At 38.5% G+C, this 18,010-nt stretch overlaps 1 protein-coding gene across 1 annotated transcript in view; it reads right to left on the reverse strand.

Annotated features, from left to right (window-relative positions):
• Positions 1-18,010, reverse strand: part of LOC107718008 (utrophin-like) — a 200,930-nt gene that overhangs the window by 65,273 nt on the left and 117,647 nt on the right. The window contains exons 47-50 of the mRNA XM_016524923.1: positions 9,960-10,089; positions 4,621-4,889; positions 3,841-3,987; positions 2,972-3,050 (exon numbers count right to left, since the gene is read on the reverse strand). Coding sequence (XP_016380409.1) covers positions 2,972-3,050; positions 3,841-3,987; positions 4,621-4,889; positions 9,960-10,089 — 625 coding nt within the window. The remainder of the gene's footprint in view (positions 1-2,971; positions 3,051-3,840; positions 3,988-4,620; positions 4,890-9,959; positions 10,090-18,010) is intronic.

An 18,010-nucleotide genomic window follows, 5' to 3' on the forward strand; every position in this document is an offset into this window, starting at 1 on the left:
ACACACACACACACACACACACACACACACAAGAGAGAGCCAGTATTTCACTCTTGTGAGTCGCAAGAATTTTGGCTTATATAAAAGCAAAGCAAAAGCAAAGCAAAACTCCAGATGAACAGATGACAGATAATATTAATAATATAATTCAATAATTTTGTCTATAAAAATATAATATACATAATAATAAAACACAAAATATATAAATGTCTATATAATATATAATATTCAATCTAATTTCACTGTAAAGTCATTCTATTATGCAAACATATATATATAAAGCATTCATTATTAATAATAGAAAATAATTACAATAATTGTAATTATTTATATATGTGTATATATCACATATAATCATCATCAATACAAACAAGTTTCATGGTATAAGGTGCATTCGATTCACATATCTGTTTTAATTCTAACATAAATGAGTGAATAGATTTAAATACATGTGCTATTTAAATTATTATTTTAATATAACATTAATGATAATATAATACTATTATTAATAATTTATTTGTTAGGTATGGTTCCATGCACTAAGCAGAATAATGTTCTACTGTTCATTAAACAAACAAACAAACAAAAAAAGAGAGTGAGACATGGACATTACTAAAATGAACAAAAGAGATCTGAAATCAGATTTAAGGCCAGGAACAGCGTGAATGCAAAGAGAACTGGTTCATTTCTCACTTTTTGATTCACTTAAAGGCGTTTTATTAAAGATCACCCAAGTGCAAAAACACCTTATTTGTGGCTGTTTTGTCTCAAGTCTCTTTTCTTGAAAGCCGTTTGACAGGTAAACCAGCCTGTCATGGCCAACAAGCTCCCGCAGATCGCCCTCCACACCGACCTCTGACTTCAGACGGCTGAGGGCTTTCCCTCACAATTACCAGGGCGCCGAGAGCCAGCGACTTTTAATTAGGAAGACCAATACGCTTTGCTAATTGCCGCTGCCTCAGAACAGGAAGATCAATGAGCCGAGAGGACGCATTGTACAGAGAACCAAACGTTTGTTCTGGAGATCAGCTCTAGATGTAAGAGCACAGAGAGCTTCGAGCAGCCTCACACAAGGCTTTCTGCAAATGTAAGAGAGATTCCCTCAGGAAATGAAACGATGAGAAAGAAAGCATCTCTGCTGTATTCATATATGCACGGCCATATGGGGACTGTCAGAGAAGAGGAGTTCAGCTACCGGGCATTCGCCACAACACACCTGCTGCCCTGCACACACACGGCTGCTTTTGTCTGTTTCTGCTTTTACAGGCCCCTTTCATCTCCTTTTCTCAACTACAAAACTCCAGGGTTAAAGCGTAACGTAAAGCACTGCTGATCTGGAACAATCTGTTCGGCACAATTCAGCATCACAGTTTAGTGACTAATAACTGTAGTAGACCATGCATTTTAATAGACACCACAGATGCCATGGTGAATTTCCATAAAGTCTATTCTATTTTTTTTTGCTCTCTAGGTCACTATTATTTTTTCCATCTTAATTCACATGCAATTCATCCTCATCCATGTCTGGCTCATTGTCAGGATGCTGCTGTAAGCAACAGTCTTTCTCTCTCGGGGCTCGATGGGCACTTAGCTGAAGGGACAATGTATTCGGGCAGAGGAGCTGTAACTGAGGGAATTGAATATAGTCTGCAGAGAGAGACGTTGTGAGGTCACGCTTGAATTTACTGAATAAATCCTGCTTGCCGTGGTGGCTCGGATTTGACTGTTTTTTACATGACAAATGTGAGTTAGGATACAGAACCTGATCTCCACTGAGACCCTGGGGTCCTAGATCAGGCCAAGAAGTTTGGGATTGTGTTTTTTTTCCTTCCGTTTTTTAAAGATTTTTTTTTTCCCCAGCAAGGATGCATTAAATTTATCAAAATTGACAGTAAATTCATTCATGATGTTACAAAGGATTTTTCTTTCAAATAACCGTTTGAAATAAGCTTTCTACTGGACAAAGAATCCTGAAAAATATACTATATATATTGTGGTTTCCACAAAAATATGAAGCAGCACAACTGTTTTCACCATTGATAATAATCAGAAATGTTTCTTGAGCAGCATATCAACAGAAAATAGTGGACAGTTAACCTCTGAATTATTAAACACAAAAGCTTTGCCACTGTTAAAGTGTATATGTGTGTGCTGAGGTGTGATTTTCCATCGTATCTGACACTGGCTGCTTAATTTTTCATGGCTGACAGTTACTGTTTGTGTGTGAGTGTAAACTTGTGCCAATTAAAATCAAATTCATTTTAATTATTTTTGTCCCCTCAATGAGAATGAGTTGGCAAATCTCTGTGATTACAGCACTGATACTATTAACACTGTACAAAAGCAATTACATCAGTGAATATTACATGAACATTAAATATTTAAAGTAGAGACTGAAACAAGTTGCTACTATTCTCCCCAAACAAAGAGAAGAAAGACATTTAAGTCAGAAATGCAAGGGATTTTTCACTGGTTTTCATATCTTCAAGATGAAAATCTCTTAGTAAAGTAACAACAGACCTTTCATCAACAAGTTTGAAGACTGAAGCATCAATTATTTCAAATTGTGCAGGATAAGCTATAATACCCTTGGTTATGGGTTTGAGCAAATACTAACCATATATACTAGTATAAACAGCTGAAAACAGCAAAATGTGTCACCAGAGTGTGTTATGTTTTAGATGCTGTCATGCTGGTGTTCCCATCCGGATCTTAACTAGTTTAACCAGCGAGACTTCATTGGCCAACCGATTTCACTAGCTGCTCATGTACTGTGTTGGTCCACCAACTACACCAGCTTCAAACTACCACTAACCATTGAGAACTCATGCTGGTCTAAGCTGGTCTTTTCAGGAGGGGCTGTAATAGTAAAGTTGCCTTGGCAAGTACCACTAACTTTTCAGGCAGCACTGAAGCCCAGTGAAATAAAGCTGACATGATAGTGTGAATTTATTCATGCGTTTTGACTCACTGGATAAGAAGTGTTGAGAGGAGGGTCCAAAATCCCTGTGTGCTTCCTGTAAGAGCTTCAACCTGTCCTCTACAGCCGCCTGGAGACAGACAGAGACGGGGAGAGAGAAAGTTAGATTGGCTGCTAAATGGAATATGACAAACAAGCTGAAAAAAAAATGCATCCACACAGTCACAGCAGGGCACAAATCTCAGCGTATGAAAGACAGTAATGAACAGACACACTCAAGACTTAGTCTTTCTGCACCGTCAGTGAGTGTGCTAAACAGATCCTGAGGAAAACAGATACAGTCTCATCAAAGACACAGCACACACACACACCACTTCTGAGAACAACATACATCCTCATGCACACAGACTGCACTAATGACACAAGAGAAGAGACTGGATTTATTAGATTTATTAGGATTTGTTATTAGGAAGGGAAGGGAAGGGAAAGGGAAAGGGAAAGAGGGAAGGAGGGGAGGGAAGGAAAAGGAAAAGGAAAAGGAAAAGGAAAAGGAAAAGGAAAAGGAAAAGGAAAAGGAAAAGGAAAAGGAAAAGGAAAAGGAAAAGGGAAGGGAAAAGGAAAAGGAAAAGGAAAAGGGAAGGGAAGGGAAAGGAATTAGGAAAGGAAAATGAAAAGGAGAGGAGTATGCAGATAACCTGCATGAAAGGAACAGGAAAGGAAAAGGAAAATGAATGAGGAAAGGAAAGCAAAGCAAAGGAAATGGGAAAATAAAAAAGAAAGGAATAGAAAAAGGAAATGAATATGCAGAGCACCTGCATAAACAGAACAGGAAGATGAAGGAGAAGGAAAGCAAAAGGGAAAACAACAGGGGAAAAAAAGTAATATGTAAAAAGGGAAAGGCAAAATAATACGCAAAAGACCTGCAGTAGTTTCCAGCGCATGTTGAGGTTGTCTAACTGGCGGTTGGTGGTGGAGGACAGCTGGACATCCAGTGGGGTCAGCTGACCTGCCAGATCATTCACAGCTCGGACATCCTGTTTCAGAGGCGCGATCTCATCACGGAACACCTGAAACACACACAGAGAGAGAGAGAGAGATAAATAAATCACATTACCATCTTTATCTCTGCATATCGCCCAAACACAATTTAAATAAATCATCAGCCGGAGCGCTTGGCAATGACTCATAGCATGTGTGAGAGGTGTAACAGCGTCATCGTGGGATAAAACTATAAAAATAGCTTCAGGCAGGAAAATGATCAACTAGAATAATCCTTAAAGGAATAGTTCACACAAAAATGGAAATTCTGTCACTATTTACCCTCCCTTGTGTTCTTCAAAACCCAAAGGATTATGTTTCTTCCATGGAATACCTTATGATCGAGATGTTAAACTAAATGTTCACATAGTTCTTGTTCATACAATGAAAGTAAAATTGACCAGGGCCTGTCATACTGCAAAAATGCCAATTTTTTGGTATCTTTTATGCACCTTTTTGTCCTTTTTGAAGCTTCACAACCCCCATTTCCTAGTAGTGAAAAGCATCATGATGAATATCTTCTTTTATGCTCCACAGAAGAAAGTAAGTCATACGGGTTTGAAATGAAATCATGAGTGAATGATGACAGAATTATCATTTTTAGATTTAATAATCCAGGATGAATTGACTGAACTTTCATACCGACAAGAACAGTAACGTACCGTTGTTTTCTCGATGTGATCCTGTAGGGAATCTATGAGAAGGTCTCCCACCGGTTGCCACCCTGTTTTGAGCTCCTCGGCCTGGGCTAGACGCAGGTCCAGTTGGTCCATGGAGCTCTGGAGATCCTGGAGTTTATCCAGTGCTCTGTCCACCTGCTCTTGCCAGGTTCCCGCGTGTCCCATCAGCCTCTCCCAGCGCTCGCCCACCTCTGCAGTCTGCTTACGAATCGCCTTAGCCACCCGCTGGGCCTTCTCCTCCGGGGTCAGCTCTATGAAAAACAGCAGACGCAAACTCAATTTAAATTACATCTTCACTTCAGTTGACCTCAATTAAGTTCATTTCGGAAACTTTTGTAATAAAAAAGGTAAATTCAGCCGGAAACAAGAGACTCTACTTCTGGAATGGTTTCTAATTCTGTATTGTTGTGTCTGGGAACAAAAACATACTAACTATGGGCTTAATCGCACCTGGCTCATTTCATAACCTGCCATGTTTTCTCCCTTAGTTTGGTTAAATACATTCACACACACACACACACACACACACACAAACAAAAAATAAATAAACGGCAATTGTGTTTGGATGCACACCAAAACAAATCAGTCCAAAATCGTCTGAACAATGTGGTCTCGGCCTGATTGGAAACAAACTCTGGAATGGGCTGATTTCATTTTCCAGCAGGATTTGGCACCTGCCCATTTAAGAAACGCATTAGGAGGACAGGATTTTCAAGTATCATTGTGTGTGACTTTAACAGCCATAATGAAAGCTATAATGAATAATTTACCTCAGATCTTAAAAATAAATGTAGGGAAACCAGAACATTTAAACTGTGAACAAGTGTGTTCCATGACAAAGATTGTATCAGTCGCTTTTGATAATGTTAAATTGGTTTCATTTTTATTCAATCTGATGTGTACTCATCCATTTTGTGTGAGTGCGAGACAGCAGTGCGCTTGCAAATAGAGTCTGCCTACACACACGTCTGATTGGCTGTTATTTTGATTGATTTTATCGCATCTCACAGCCAGACAAACTACTTGTTGATTGGATCATATCATATCAAATAAGACAGCATAATATTACTGCAAACTGTCTGGAACATCCTTTGCGTTTGGGATACGCCTACTGTACGATCCCTAAAATGTTGCCAGTGTGAAGCTTACTAGGTTTTAGGGACACACTTTATTTTAAGGTTCAATGCTTGCTATTAACAAACCATTAACTACAACTTTTGCCTCAAAAACTACTAGTTTGCTGCTTATTAATAGTCAGTAAGGTAGTTGTTAAGTTTAGGTACTGGTTAAGATTAGGGATGTAGAATACGGTCATGCAGAATAAACTAATAAACAGCTGTTATGTTAATAATAGGCATGCTAATAAGCAACTAGGTAATAGTGAGAATTGGTCCCTATGCTAAACTGTTAGCGGTTTAAGAATAGACTAATATAAACAGCCTGTTTTTGTGCATCTCACATTTATCAATATGACCACAACTTGACTTTTCCACATTGCAAATGACCATGTTCAGAAGATATGCTCAGTGCACGGTCATTTAAGAAAGTGTTTACTAATGAGCCACTCAACTAATGAGCTAAATAGAGAGAGGTTTACAGACGACAGGAGGCAGATGTTTGGGCAATTTAGAAAGAGCCCAGGGCATGTCTACAGGCAGGGCTACAGCATTAACATCTGCTCTTTCATTCGGCTTCCAGGCTTTTTGAGGACGTGAGAAGACACTTTAGCTAATGTCACCGTCACAAACTGCAGGACTGATTTCTCCATTCGGCAAATGCTCACCTCTTCATCTTTCATCTTTATATTTCTGTTTCAGCCGAGCGAGAATCAATTTACAACTCAAATGCGTTCAAGCGTTTCTGGAAAGGTTTGAAATTCAATTAAGATCCAGGGGTTGAATGGAAATTAAAGTGACGGTGTGGCAGTGGCTTGTTTATGCTCATTTGATGACGAGCGCTGGAACAGATTGCTTTACATTTTAAAACATACAGTTCAATTTGGAAAACATGCATTTGCGTGAACATTAGTGGTGTATGATTTTATCTGGGTAAGCTGCTCCCGCTGTGTGTTTGTGCGGGGCGGCAGAGCGCGTGAGCTGGTTATCGGTTCAGATAGCTGAGCTCTGCGCTTTGATCGCAGGGATAAGAGAAAATGGAAGTGCAGAGATCACTCAAGGACTGAATGGAGGCATGTGAGATTGCTCTAGGTGTTCGGAGTGAGACGTGTGAAGAGAGATCAGAAAACTCTGCCCTTCTGAACCCAGCTGACTTCAATAGGAGTAAATGTGAAAGTGTGCATTTGTGGTAAGAATATTAAATAAGCTTACAAGGCTAGTTGCACCCTCTGAATCTGCACCCTCAAAATTCCACAGAAAATATCAAAACTGTCATTTACAAAGTTATACACATGCATGTCGCTTTAGGGCTGTGCAACAATATAAATATATAATAAAATGATTAAAATATAAATAAAGATTAATATAAGCAATATGAATACATAATACAATATTTATTTTTATATTATATTTTTATGATATTAATAATATATAATAATAATAATAATATAATAATACAACTAAATACTAGGCTTGGGCGATGCCTACCAAATTGGCATCGGATGACGTCTACCATGAAACATCGCGATGGACGATGACATGGGGGGTGGGGTGTTGGGTTTAGGGGTGTGCCCGAAGCGTGAATCTGTATTCAGAAAGGCACGGAAAACATGCATCGCGATTCTCTCTGGAATCGATTCTGAGCATAGATTTTTACAGCAGATGGCGCTCTACTCTAGTTTTTAGCCGCACACTCAAATGCTCATGAAGAAGAGCGCTGAAGAGTCGTGTAATTACACCTCGGCTCAGAATGCTTTTATGATGCGAGATTAATGTAAACACAGCCCACTGTGAACACCCTTGTAATTCGCTTCAACCTTTTTGAATTTTATGAATGATTATTTTAGGTTCAAGTGTGTGTGAGGATTTGGAAACGAGCAGAGTATGGCTGTTTCTAAAGCATGCAGCGCCATCTGCTGTTCAAAACTAAGCTCAGAATCGACTCGAGAAAGAATCGCAATGCATTCGGAAAATCTCAGAATCGGAGTTCACCCTGAATCATTTCTCGATTCGCAATGCATCGATTTATTTTCCCAGCCTTACTAAATACGTCAACAGTTTTTTTTTTTAAGCCCGTTTCTGCCAGTGAAAATTTTGACTTTTTATCTCACAATTCTGACTTTTTATTTATTTTTTCCTCAGAATTGAACTCGTATATAAGCTCACTGATATAAACTCAGAACTGCAAGTTATAAAGTCAGAATTCTGAGATATAAAATCGCAATTCTGACATTTCTCACAATTGTGAGTTTTTATCTTGCAATTCAGATTTTTTCTCAGAATTGCATAATATAAACTCACAATTGCAAGTTATAAAGTAAAGAATTACGAGATAGAAAATTGCAAACCTGACTTTTCTTGCAATTGTGAGTTTATATCTCATAATTCTGACTTATTTTCTCAGAACTGAGATATAAACTCACAATTGCGAGATATAGTCCAATTTGGAGAAAAAAAGTTTTTCAATTGAGAGTTTATATCTTGCAATTCTGAACAAAAAAACTTTGAACTGCAAGATGCAAACTATCTTATATCTTCTAAAACTGCACTTTTGCGAAGCCCAGTCTGTTTAAATATTTCACCTAATTTGATAATGCTGTCAGACACTGAAAAGAGCATATTCTCCTCTACATATCTTGCCATTTTAAACATTGAATTATATGGAAGCAGTTCCTTTATTAAGAATATATTTTGAAGATTGCTTCAACTGTTTTTACACATACAATTACAGTAAATGGCCAAAAAAACACATTTTATGTTTCAAAAAAATAAAAAAGTTCTACAAAGTTAAGAAAGGCAACTCTAAATGACTAATACAGGTTACTCTCCTCAAGCAGCCACATAATCTGAGATGTCCTTCATGTCTGTAAGCTGAAACAGTTCAGGACGAGTTACGCAGCAAAGTTTAATACGCAGAGTTTAAGGTTTGCTTATATCACTAAGCCTCAGTACGTGCAGCAGTAATAGTTCTGCTTGCCTTAGCAAACACTTTCTGCTCTAGATGACTTTGGTGTTTTCTGAAAGACAGAAAACATTGAGCTTCAGGACGTTGAAAAGTGGAAATAGCCTGCAGTCTCTGATCTGCCAATTAACCCGGTTTCACTTGGCATTCACACACTCCAGCTGAAATGCATGCGTATGCGTACACACATTCACACACAGCTCTCTTTCTATCTGATAAGTGGTATCTGACATTTGTCCTAAATTAGCTTTTCAAGCAGGTCCCAGCGGAAGTGTCCAGAGAGCGGTGGAACTTTCCAGACATCAGATACTGCAGTTAAGAGCGTGTGGACAGGAGGTGTCCGACTTATCAGAGAGTCACTTACATCAAAGAGCATCCCTTAGAGAGTGTCAAAATGAACTCTGCTGGTCTGCGGTATGTGCGTGATGTTCTCAGACTGGTCTAAGTTTCTGAAGAATTTCTTCTGCAGACGTGTTTTTATGTGCAGAATGTTTACTGTAAAATTTACTCTATCATTACTTCACAAAGCACATGACTTCACAAGCAGTGTTAGAGGTAAAGCAAGTAACATGAGTTATGTAATCAGATTACTTTTTTTTCAAGTAACTAGTAAAGAAACACAAAAGAAAAGGCCAATTTTTTTTTGCCAAATATAGAATTTTATATTAAAAACAAACCTCAAACCCAGCCCAGATTTAAAAAGTAAAGAGAAAGTAAAATAACTAGGGATGCACCGATACCGATACTGGTATTCTATTTCTGAAAATATCACAGTTAGGAGATTTATAACCAGTGGTTCCCTGCATTATTACAGCAAAGCGTGTGATTACAGTACTAAGCCGCTGCAATGGAGCAGCTCTAATGCTATTAAATTAAAGATGATGTACCATAGAGCAAAAAATGAACAGTGAAAGTAACAAAAACGTGTAAAATACATTTTAATGGGCATAATTAAGTCTGAAAATAACCGAAGGATATACAGTGAAACCAAAAATGATTCAGATGGAAAAAGTGGTATCGGTGCATCCCTAAAAATAACGCATTACTTTCGAAAAAAATAAAAATACAATTAAAATAATTAGTTGCTTTTTAGGGAGTAACGCAATATTGTGGTGCTTTACTTTTAAAAGTAACTTTTCTCAACACTGTTGACAAGACGTATGCACTTTATCCCTTTTCTGTCTACTTTTATTTTCATTAAATGCATGGGAGGATAGCAGGATGAAGAAATGATGGTCTCTCACCGGTTTTGGGTTGCAGGTTCTTGCGTGGCTCTTCGGGTCCTTCGATCGGCTGGTCGGCCAGAAACATATGTGCCTGATCCAATGTGCTGAGAACTAAATGCTCACGCTCCTTAAGCTCCGCCCTCAGAGCCTGAAAACACATCACATCACAACCTGTCAATCAGTCATAAACAGAGCTTAATTATAGAAATCAGCAGAAACAAGAAATGGGCGGGAAAATTAACAGAGAGAAATAAAAAGATACATAGATAGATGGATGAATGGACTAGATAGAGAATCAGATAAATAAAAATACAGAAATGGATGGAAAGATGGATGGAAATTTTGCCTGACTAAATTTGTTTTTTTCACGAATTTCATTCTTTTAATCAGGCTTTTTTTCTCCATTTTCTGAATCACAGTCCATCATTATCTGACGGTATATCGTTGCTTATGCTAGCTAGTGCTCCATCCAAGAGTGTGTATGTTTGTGTGTGAGCAGGAGACCAGTGAGAGCAAAATGAAAAACAAAGAGATCAAGAAAAGGTGAGAAGGAGGGCAGTGAAAGATTGATAGGATGCACATATAAAACGGACACTAAAGAGCAATTGCAAACACGATCGCCGAGGTCAAACGAGGCATTTCCGCAGGGTCGCACGCAAATTAGCCAAACTAATAGCCGTCCTCGAACTCCGACAAAACTAATTCCTGCCTTCAGGCAGCGCAGGACTTCTGTACAGCCACACACACAATTAAATGAACAGCCAAATCTCTGCGGAGAGGAAAACTGGATTACCATTCCTCTGATAGTTGGGCCCCTCAGGCTCGACTGGAGAGCAGGGTCACGGCACCCTTCCACACTTCTGAAACGGTCGTTAAACAGAGCCGGAGGAAGTGATAAGCCTTTTAATTACATCCTGCTACAGTAAACCTAGCGAGCACCAGCCCAATGTGCTGAGAACTAAATGCTCACGCTCCTTAAGCTCCGCCCTCAGAGCCTGAAAACACATCACATCACAACCTGTCAGTCAGTCATAAACAGAGCTTAATTATAGAAATCAGCAGAAACAAGAAATGGGCGGGAAAACAACAGTCGACCAATTAACAGAGAGAAATAAAAAGATACATAGATAGATGGATGAATGGACTAGATAGAGAATCAGATAAATAAAAATACAGAAATGGATGGAAAGATGGATGGAAATTTTGCCTGACTAAATTTGTTTTTTTCACGAATTTCATTCTTTTAATCAGGCTTTTTTTCTCCATTTTCTGAATCACAGTCCATCATTATCTGACGGTATATCGTTGCTTATGCTAGCTAGTGCTCCATCCAAGAGTGTGTATGTTTGTGTGTGAGCAGGAGACCAGTGAGAGCAAAATGAAAAACAAAGAGATCAAGAAAAGGTGAGAAGGAGGGCAGTGAAAGATTGATAGGATGCACATATAAAACGGACACTAAAGAGCAATTGCAAACACGATCTCCGAGGTCAAACGAGGCATTTCCGCAGGGTCGCACGCAAATTAGCCAAACTAATAGCCGTCCTCGAACTCCGACAAAACTAATTCCTGCCTTCAGGCAGCGCAGGACTTCTGTACAGCCACACACACAATTAAATGAACAGCCAAATCTCTGCGGAGAGGAAAACTGGATTACCATTCCTCTGATAGTTGGGCCCCTCAGGCTCGACTGGAGAGCAGGGTCACGGCACCCTTCCACACTTCTGAAACGGTCGTTAAACAGAGCCGGAGGAAGTGATAAGCCTTTTAATTACATCCTGCTACAGTAAACCTAGCGAGCACCAGCCGCACATTAGAGGCCCATGAAGAGGAGCGCTCCATTAAACAGCATTATGGAGATGTTAAGGACCGATATTAAAAAATCATAAAGATTAGAGTAAGATGAAGAAAGAGACACATACGAGGTCGAAGAAGAACATCACACATGAGCACAGATACAGAATTAAACGAGTGAAAATCACCTATATTTTTGGTATCTTTTAGCTACGGCAGTGATGCTGACAGCATTAAATATACAACATACACATATTCGTATTCCCTATTAATGTGTCAAGTTGTGACTTGCCTCAAAAACTGTAAACAGCTCCACTTTGAATCATTCCTGAAAGGGTTAGTTCATCCAAAAATGAAAATTCTGTCAGCATTTACTCAAGCGCAAATCTGTATGAGTTTCTTTCTTCTGCTGAACAAGAAAAAGATGTTGTGAAGAATGTGTGTAACCAAACAGTTGTTCATCCCAATTGACTTGAGGTTGAGATTTTCATTTTTGAGTGAACTGTCCCTTTAATAACAAGTTATTTTCATCTTGAGTAGTTTGGGACAAATCATGCTTTTTTTTTTTTTTTTTTTTTTGCATTTCTCTGTTTCCACCACCCCAATGATAGATAATTGCATTGGTTTAAACAGTATAACCTTAAACACTTTAATTATCCAGTTTAATTAAAGGGATAGTTCACCCAAAATTGATATTCTGTCATTTACTTGCCCTCATGTCATTCCCATAAGACATTCATTCATCTTTGAAACACAAATCAACTGCGTTCCTCCATTGAAAGTTCATTACACCAAAACTCTGACGCTTCAAAACGTCCAAGGATAAAAGTAATCCATATGAATGAGAGAGATTCACATTAATGAAACATTAATGAAATATAAACACTGACCAATGTGCATATATTGAGCACATCAAATATGGCAAACAGAAGGTCAATCGTACTTGACATGTAAGAACCAGTGAGGCTTGTTCTTGAACATTAAGGTTGTTTGAGCTTCCATTTACCATATTTGATGAGCTCAATGTTTATATGTGAATATAAGCCTAAACTCAATCAAATCTAAAATGTGTAGTGACGTTTTACCCTTGTGCCAGTTCTGTGAGCTTAAGCACTTTCAACTCGTTAAAAAATAAGAAAACAAGAGAACTTTTCCGATCAAGAAATGGAAAATCCACCACAATTTATTCAACTCCCCATTGTCCAATGAGCCCATAATATGATCATGTCTTAATCCTGTCTCTTCTAATAACAAAACAAAAGTCCTCTTCCGGTTAAATATTCTTATTTCTAATTAAACATAATGACATAAAAAAAATTATAATAAACAAATTGCAAATATACGCCAAACAGCTCCAATAAAGTGATTGTGTGCCTTCAGTAGACTTGCATTAAACAGCTAAATTCATATGGATTGTTTTTTACGATGTCTTTATGAACTTTTTGAAGTTTGAAAGGCTACGTGGACTTACATTGGAGGAACAGAAAACTCATTTTACGTTTCACTAAAAATACCTTCATTAGTGTTTTGTTGCTATGGGTTTGGAACGACACGAAGTGAACAAATCATGAGAATTTTCATTTTTGAGCAAACTCTCCCTTTAAGATGCCGCTTGCAGCTGAAACACGCTTTAGTAAACAACCTTCAACATCAGCGGCAAAAATCGGAAAGCTCTTCCATTTCTTTCTTTCACAAAGATGATGACGGTTTCCACTTTTAAAGCCAAAAAGCGGCAAACTATCATCAGTGCTCTTCCTGAGCTCTTAAAACACTTCTGACAGACACAAACAGCCAAACACAAAAGCGCGTGCATTCACAGCCCTAAATAGCACATAATGAATAACCTCTGTGCCTGGAGTGAAAGACCATTCAAAACCATCAAATGGCAAACTACTCGACACATCCTGAACCCCTTTAAAAGACTCCCAAACAAGCGCTCTAATGGCTCAGTTCCAGCCAAGACATCCTCAAGGCTTGTTTTTGGGGAGGATGCCCTTGACAGATTGAAGCTTAGGTCTAAGATGCTGGAGTGGTGCCAAAGTGCCACTTATCGCTATAGCAACGCACAGCAACAATAATTACCTTTGGTGCTGCTTTCTTCAGCATGACATCACCCTCACTTTTTAATTGAGCTAAATGGACATCGTGTTTATAAGTCAGACTCAGTACAGTCCAGCATGTGAGGCATGCCGCCAATTACCTCAGAAAGGAATTTTGTCGCTTGCTTTGAGGAAAACAAACAGAAAATGTGCCTTTACAGTAAAGCACATACCTGTAACGTGGATGTCTAAGGAGCAAATGTCTGGAAGATTGAAAAGCAGAAAAGGTAGCATTTTCGTTAAAGCATTTATATTGAATCATTTGTAGAAAAAATGTGTTATTTGAAGTTTTTTATTTCAGGTGGAACTACACCTGAGAATTGGGCCTTAAGGTGTTACCAACATGTAAATGGTAACAATTATTCTAGCTAAATTCATTTTCAGAGAAAACCATTCTCTGTGGCAAATAGCATTCGACCTGGAACATTCTTTGGAAGAATGGATAAAGAAGACAATCCTTTATGACCACGGACTAAATTATTTCTAATTTCTTTAAAAGGCTAAAAAAAAAAAAACAGCTCATGTCCTTAAGTTCCTGACGGCACGGGCTAAATGCAGATATATTCACACTTGCTGCTCAGACTCTTGTCAGCACAGCATCCATCTGTCAGAGATCACCTGCTTACTGTCCTGTAACACAGACAGCTCTCTTAAAACTGCTTCTAGAAGTCAAGCCACATTTCTCAGACGCTTTTATCAGCCATAACACCATCTGCTTTGAATGCTTTCAATTAGGAGAAGCAGAGAGACGGCAAAAGGCTTTCGCACAAATCAAATCTTGAAAGTCAAAGGCATTTGCAATGACGCAGTATCTGCCCCGGACCTAAAATATCAGACAACTAGCTTCCAATCCATTTAGAAGCGTGTAAATTGAAATCAATACCTGAGCGGCAAACTGACAATGATTCACCTAATGTCTCGATTGAGACTAACAAAGAGGACCGGTACAGCAGCGCTGGTCAGGTGACGAGACTGTCAAGTGTCTTTCATCTCTTTATTGCAGCATAAAAGGATCTTCAGGGTTATAGTGAGGTCATTCTTTCCTGTCTCAGGTCAGAGAAAAGTCTCTGTTTCCACCACCCCAATGATAGATAATTGCATTGGTTTAAACAGTATAACCTTAAACACTTTAATTATCCAGTTTAATTAAAGGGATAGTTCACCCAAAATTGATATTCTGTCATTTACTTGCCCTCATGTCATTCCCATAAGACATTCATTCATCTTTGAAACACAAATCAACTGCGTTCCTCCATTGAAAGTTCATTACACCAAAACTCTGACGCTTCAAAACGTCCAAGGATAAAAGTAATCCATATGAATGAGAGAGATTCACATTAATGAAACATTAATGAAATATAAACACTGACCAATGTGCATATATTGAGCACATCAAATATGGCAAACAGAAGGTCAATCGTACTTGACATGTAAGAACCAGTGAGGCTTGTTCTTGAACATTAAGGTTGTTTGAGCTTCCATTTACCATATTTGATGAGCTCAATGTTTATATGTGAATATAAGCCTAAACTCAATCAAATCTAAAATGTGTAGTGACGTTTTACCCTTGTGCCAGTTCTGTGAGCTTAAGCACTTTCAACTCGTTCAAAAATAAGAAAACAAGAGAACTTTTCCGATCAAGAAATGGAAAATCCACCACAATTTATTCAACTCCCCATTGTCCAATGAGCCCATAATATGATCATGTCTTAATCCTGTCTCTTCTAATAACAAAACAAAAGTCCTCTTCCGGTTAAATATTCTTATTTCTAATTAAACATAATGACATAAAAAAAATTATAATAAACAAATTGCAAATATACGCCAAACAGCTCCAATAAAGTGATTGTGTGCCTTCAGTAGACTTGCATTAAACAGCTAAATTCATATGGATTGTTTTTTACGATGTCTTTATGAACTTTTTGAAGTTTGAAAGGCTACGTGGACTTACATTGGAGGAACAGAAAACTCATTTTACGTTTCACTAAAAATACCTTCATTAGTGTTTTGTTGCTATGGGTTTGGAACGACACGAAGTGAACAAATCATGAGAATTTTCATTTTTAAGCAAACTCTCCCTTTAAGATGCCGCTTGCAGCTGAAACACGCTTTAGTAAACAACCTTCAACATCAGCGGCAAAAATCGGAAAGCTCTTCCATTTCTTTCTTTCACAAAGATGATGACGGTTTCCACTTTTAAAGCCAAAAAGCGGCAAACTATCATCAGTGCTCTTCCTGAGCTCTTAAAACACTTCTGACAGACACAAACAGCCAAACACAAAAGCGCGTGCATTCACAGCCCTAAATAGCACATAATGAATAACCTCTGTGCCTGGAGTGAAAGACCATTCAAAACCATCAAATGGCAAACTACTCGACACATCCTGAACCCCTTTAAAAGACTCCCAAACAAGCGCTCTAATGGCTCAGTTCCAGCCAAGACATCCTCAAGGCTTGTTTTTGGGGAGGATGCCCTTGACAGATTGAAGCTTAGGTCTAAGATGCTGGAGTGGTGCCAAAGTGCCACTTATCGCTATAGCAACGCACAGCAACAATAATTACCTTTGGTGCTGCTTTCTTCAGCATGACATCACCCTCACTTTTTAATTGAGCTAAATGGACATCGTGTTTATAAGTCAGACTCAGTACAGTCCAGCATGTGAGGCATGCCGCCAATTACCTCAGAAAGGAATTTTGTCGCTTGCTTTGAGGAAAACAAACAGAAAATGTGCCTTTACAGTAAAGCACATACCTGTAACGTGGATGTCTAAGGAGCAAATGTCTGGAAGATTGAAAAGCAGAAAAGGTAGCATTTTCGTTAAAGCATTTATATTGAATCATTTGTAGAAAAAATGTGTTATTTGAAGTTTTTTATTTCAGGTGGAACTACACCTGAGAATTGGGCCTTAAGGTGTTACCAACATGTAAATGGTAACAATTATTCTAGCTAAATTCATTTTCAGAGAAAACCATTCTCTGTGGCAAATAGCATTCGACCTGGAACATTCTTTGGAAGAATGGATAAAGAAGACAATCCTTTATGACCACGGACTAAATTATTTCTAATTTCTTTAAAAGGCTAAAAAAAAAAAAAACAGCTCATGTCCTTAAGTTCCTGACGGCACGGGCTAAATGCAGATATATTCACACTTGCTGCTCAGACTCTTGTCAGCACAGCATCCATCTGTCAGAGATCACCTGCTTACTGTCCTGTAACACAGACAGCTCTCTTAAAACTGCTTCTAGAAGTCAAGCCACATTTCTCAGACGCTTTTATCAGCCATAACACCATCTGCTTTGAATGCTTTCAATTAGGAGAAGCAGAGAGACGGCAAAAGGCTTTCGCACAAATCAAATCTTGAAAGTCAAAGGCATTTGCAATGATGCAGTATCTGCCCCGGACCTAAAATATCAGACAACTAGCTTCCAATCCATTTAGAAGCGTGTAAATTGAAATCAATACCTGAGCGGCAAACTGACAATGATTCACCTAATGTCTCGATTGAGACTAACAAAGAGGACCGGTACAGCAGCGCTGGTCAGGTGACGAGACTGTCAAGTGTCTTTCATCTCTTTATTGCAGCATAAAAGGATCTTCAGGGTTATAGTGAGGTCATTCTTTCCTGTCTCAGGTCAGAGAAAAGTTTAAGGCCTCGGGCGGCTTTAATCTGTCTCTCATTTAACACTCGGAGGATTCAAGACCCAAACCATCAGAATAAATCACACAGACGTCGCCATTATTGAACAGAGCTCAGCCGGCAAAGTAACAGCAATCACTGCAAAGACGGTTTCCAACTTTTTTTTTTTAAGGTCATTATTTCTTTTTCTGGGTGCCTGGACTAAAAAACCTTACAGGGATGTGACTAATGCAGCATGATAGTGCTTATATAAGAGTTCCATGAAAAATTAGAAACCATGCGCATATAAACTTCAGTCTGTTCTTCACATTAAACTATTATATTGCTTCAGAGGACTACTTTATGCTACTTTTATAGTGCTGTTCTGTCCTTTCTGGTCACTGAATGGAAAAGAGCGGTACAGACATCTGGCTAAATTTCTTTTATGTTCCATTGAAAAACATACAAGTTTTAAATGATATACAGTGGGGCAAAAAAGTATTTAGTCAGCCACCAATAAAGCAAGTTCTCCCACTTAAAAAGATGAGAGAGGCCTGTAATT

Source organism: Sinocyclocheilus rhinocerous, unplaced genomic scaffold (genome assembly GCF_001515625.1).
Source record: "Sinocyclocheilus rhinocerous isolate Xijiao unplaced genomic scaffold, SAMN03320098_v1.1 scaffold843, whole genome shotgun sequence".
Lineage (NCBI taxonomy): Eukaryota > Metazoa > Chordata > Actinopteri > Cypriniformes > Cyprinidae > Sinocyclocheilus > Sinocyclocheilus rhinocerous.